The sequence below is a fragment of the Thamnophis elegans genome, chromosome 13, assembly GCF_009769535.1.
Source record: "Thamnophis elegans isolate rThaEle1 chromosome 13, rThaEle1.pri, whole genome shotgun sequence".
NCBI classification, from domain to species: Eukaryota; Metazoa; Chordata; class Lepidosauria; order Squamata; family Colubridae; genus Thamnophis; species Thamnophis elegans.
Genome location: NC_045553.1, coordinates 7,774,628 through 7,779,070, shown reverse-complemented (window position 1 = coordinate 7,779,070; position 4,443 = coordinate 7,774,628). Strand labels below are relative to the sequence as shown.

Sequence of the window (4,443 nt, the reverse complement as noted above, 5' to 3'; positions counted from 1 at the left end):
TGAATCTATTTGGCATTTTGTCCTGGTCTCTAAGACCCACTCGGTTACTTGATGTTGAGCTTAAAAAGAGGTGTTTATTTTTTAAAAAAAATGAGAGAAGGTTCTTCTGAAACTCAAATGTCATCATATCCTCAAGAGTCTAAAACGGAGGGACAGGATTGAGGAAACACCTGGCAGCTTGGGAAGATTTAGAGGAACCAAGAACAATATGTCGCACATTTGCAAGTCATGCATATCAGACATTACCTGGTGCAAAGTTTTTGTTCAGCTCTTCAATAGGATTGTATCATTGTGCACTTCCCTCCACCTACATAATACAGGCAATAATAATCAGCTTCATCCTCTGCCTGAAGATTGGAGATGGTTAACACAGCAGATGTTTGAGAGTTTTCAATAGAACCGGAAAACCGTTCTGAGATTCCAGAGGGTCTGCTGCTGTCCCCATATATAATGAGTTTGGGGGCATTTCCTGGCTTCTGTTGATACCAGGAGGAATCCCCTGTGTCAAGTGTTCCACTGTTTTTAGTACAAGTGATTCGGATTGTTCCTCCAGGAGATCCAGACACAGATTCTGGTTGAGTGAGGACAACTTCAGAAAAAGTTCCTGAAAGACATCAAAGATGACAGGAAAGACTCTATCAGCAAAAATCTTCACTTAAATCAGGAGAGATGTGTGGTAGGAATAGAAATCAGGAGATGGATCTCTGAATTATCAGTAGACACGTAATTCTGCTGATATAGAGGAAATAATATAGAGGAAAGCTATAGTCAAGGCAATTTTAGAGTAGAAATCCCAAGACACAAATTACCCGTAAAGGAAGATGAAAGGATAGCCAAGATAAGAGGCATCAAAGCCATGGTTGGGGATGAGGTCAGAACCGAATCGTCTGCAGATCCAGCTGTGCTCTCTGCTCTTAAGCCTTTGGCCAGTGAGGAATTCAAATTCATGCAAATGATCTTCCTGTTCATTGAATCTTTCTCAGATATCAAAGCCTGCTCCAGATAAAAGGAAAGACCATCCCTTGAAGGTTCCTTCCTGCCTGAGCAGGGGTTGGACTAGAAGACCTCCATGGTCTCTTCCAACTCTTTGAGGATCATGATTTCCTGATGCAGCTTTTGAAGGGACCATCCTGTTTGGCTGAGTGGGAACATTTGGGAAGGACTTCAGCTTATCTGTGGTGTAGAAAGTGGGCATAAGAATTGTACTCATCTAACATCCTTCATCCGTCCTACTTCAGACTGAGACAGATCCTTCTTTGCTTTTTAGGGAAATTGTGACTTCTTTCAGGGATGTTAGGAATGAAAACGATCTATGTTAGGATACTGATTCATGTTTTCCTGAAAAGTTGTTGTGCTCATCCGAGGGGATCTCCAAGAGTAGACAAAAATCCAGACCAGTGGCCATATGGACTACTAAGATAGGAGCTGGTGTCCCACCATAATATAAACAGGAAGTTCAATCCATTTCTTTATTTCTTTATATCGATTATTATTCAAACTCTTTTCCATGCATAATGTTATATTTTGATTTTTATCCGTTTTCTGCCTCTTGTAACCATTGAGAAGGGAATTAACACATTTTCTCATTGCTTCTGACAGCCTGAATTAGAAGCCGCCTTAAACTAGGACTCTGGGGACTAAAATTTCAGACTAAGTTTCGAAAACATGGCAATCCTGACCTCTACTGGTTATGTCACCTAAGCCTCAAGATAATTTTGGGGGGTTGGGCAAAGGATATGCCAAGATTCTCTTTGTCAAAATAAAGATGAAGCATAGTGACCGACATCAAATGGAAATAACATGTTGAAATCTATTTTTTCATGACCCTAATGGAGGTGGATGAGAAGGAACCTACAGAAGAGGTTCCAAAAATTTTTGAAACCCACCACTGGTCCTTGGATATGATTATTCTACACTATCATGCTCATATTTATAAAACTCAGTGCCTCTGTGAAAGGTAAGGATGACTACTGTGTTTGTGGTGCAATCAGAACATTGCGTCTGTTGAAGTTGTTTTAACGCAAACCAAAGATGCCTTTTAAAAAACAAGTTTACATCATATTCTTATGCATGGCAGTGCTGTGTGTGAGGTAATTTAACGTGGTTCTGACAAGTGTCGTCGGCATCTTCATATCCTGTCACATGGGCGGCAAACCACTCCCATCCAGTCACATGGGCGGCAAGCCACTCCCACAAAGGAGGCCACACCCACAGAGTAGGTTCAAACAAATTTTGAAACCCACCACTGCTACAGGGACTACCATACTAAGATAAGACCTGGTGGCCCATCAAGATATAAGACTAACAGGGCCAAAATCTTGAAAGGAAGCAAAGAGTAAAGAACAGTTTCCACCAAGGAGGTGTAATTTCAAAGGGAGAGAAACATTAGATCTAAAAGGAAAGTGTGATGGACTCAGAAGAAGCCTCCCTGAACAGAAATGACCAATAAGAACCCCAAAGTGGTTGTCCACATCAGAAGGTTGATAAGACCAGGAGGAAAGAAGCCCAACCCATAGTTGGAATGTGGGATGAAGATGGGCAATATGTCTCCAAATGGGATATTATGTGGTGCTCTGAGGGAATCTGTATGCTAAATGAGATGTAGACATAGGTCAACTGATCCCATTCCATCCCCCACTATAAAGTCCCAGTCCAACTGGAGCATCCTCCTAAAACTCAGATGTCATCGTATTCCCCAAGAGTCTAAAGCGGAGTGACAGGCATGAGGAAACACCTGACAGCTTGGGAAGACTTTGAGGAACCAAGAACAAGATGTCACACATTTGCAAGTCATGCATATTGGAGGTAAACAGCTACAAGGTTTTTGTTCAGCTCTTCAATGGGATTGTATCACTGTGCACTTGCTACCACCTATATAATACATGCAATAATAATCAGCTTCATCCTCTGCCTGAAGATTGGAGATAGTTAACACGGCAGAAGTTTCAGAGTTTTCAAGAGATCCGGAGAATCGTTCTGGGATTCCAGAGGGTCTGCTGGTATCATCATATATAAGGAGTTTGGGGGCATTTCCAGGCTTCTGTTGATACCAGGAGGTATCTCTTCCACTAAGTGTTCCACTGTTTGTAGTACAAGTGATTCGGATTGTCCCTCCAGGAGATCCAGACACAGATTCTGGTTGAGTCAGGACAACTTGAGAAAAAGTTCCTGAAAGACCACAAAGAAGACAGAAAAGACTATAAGCACAATGTCCACTTAAGCAATGGAGACCTTTCAATCAGAAGAAGTGTGTGGTAGGAACAGAAATTAGGAAATCAATGTCTGAATTATCAGTAGACAGAGGAAGCCTATAGTCACAACAATTTTTAGTAGAATCTCAAGGTATAAATTACCCATAAAGGAAGAGGAGAAGATGAGAAGAAGAGGCAACCAAGCCATGGTTGAAGATGATGTCAGAAGTGAATTGTCTGCAGATCCAGATGTGCTCTCTGCTATTAAGCCTTTTGTCAGTGAGGAATTCAAATTCATGCAAATGATCTGCCTCCTAGATGTATCTTCCTCGGATATCACAGCCAGCTTCAAATCAAAGGAAAGACCTTCCCTTGAAGGTACCTTCCTACCTGAGCAGGGGTTGGAGTAGAAGACCTCCAAGGTCCCTTCCAACTCTGTTATTCTGCAATTCTCTTTGAGGATTATGATTTGCTGATGCAGCTTTTCAACGGACCATCTTGTTTGGCTCAGCGAGAACATTGAGGAAGGACTTCACCTCACCTGAGGTGTAGAAAGCATTCATGAGACTTGTCCTCATTTTATCTCCTCCATCCTTCCTTGTTCAGGCTGAGACAGATCCGTCTCAGCTTTTGAGGGAAATTGTGACCTATTTCAGGGATATTAGGAATGACAACCATCTATGTTAGGTTACTGATTCATGTTTTCCTGAAAAGTTGTTGTGCTCATCGAGGGGGATCTCCAAGAGTGGACAAAAATCCAGTCCAGTGGCCACATGGACTATTAACTTTGGAGCTGGGGTCCTGCCATAATATAAAAAGGAAGCTCGATCCATGGCACTTCCTAGAGGCTTTCCCCAAAATCAGGACGATTATAGACCTTTGCAGAAGAAACATATAATGTTAAAAGCCCAAAACATTTATGAGCTGCAGCCCTCTTCATCAGATGCATCTGGTGGTTGGCTGATATAGGATTTCCGTGTGGCGTTAAAACAGAGAAGCAAATTGGGGGGGGGGGGACCAAAGTGCCATTCATCAGTCTTAGAATGACATGAAGGATTTCTCCTCAGATCATACCTGATTCTAGTTATGTACCGAAAATATGAATTTAGAAAAGGACACCAGTCAAAGGAGGCTACTAGGATTGCCTTGCTTTCTGGCCCATCTAACTGACTTTATTGTTTACCAGGATAAACCATAACAATAGCACTTAGGCTTATATACTGCTTCACAGTGCTTTTTCAACCGTCTCTAA

General features: G+C 41.9%; 2 gene segments (V, D, J or C); both read right to left on the bottom strand.

Moving 5' to 3' along the window:
• Positions 1-272: 272 nt before the first annotated feature.
• LOC116516775 lies at positions 273-873 on the bottom strand. The segment is given in 2 exon segments: positions 273-604; positions 810-873. Coding segments are annotated over 2 exon segments (381 nt in total).
• A 1,963-nt stretch (positions 874-2,836) lies between these two features.
• Positions 2,837-3,769, bottom strand: LOC116516774. The segment is given in 2 exon segments: positions 2,837-3,168; positions 3,733-3,769. Coding segments are annotated over 2 exon segments (369 nt in total).
• Between the last annotated feature and the right edge of the window lie 674 nt (positions 3,770-4,443).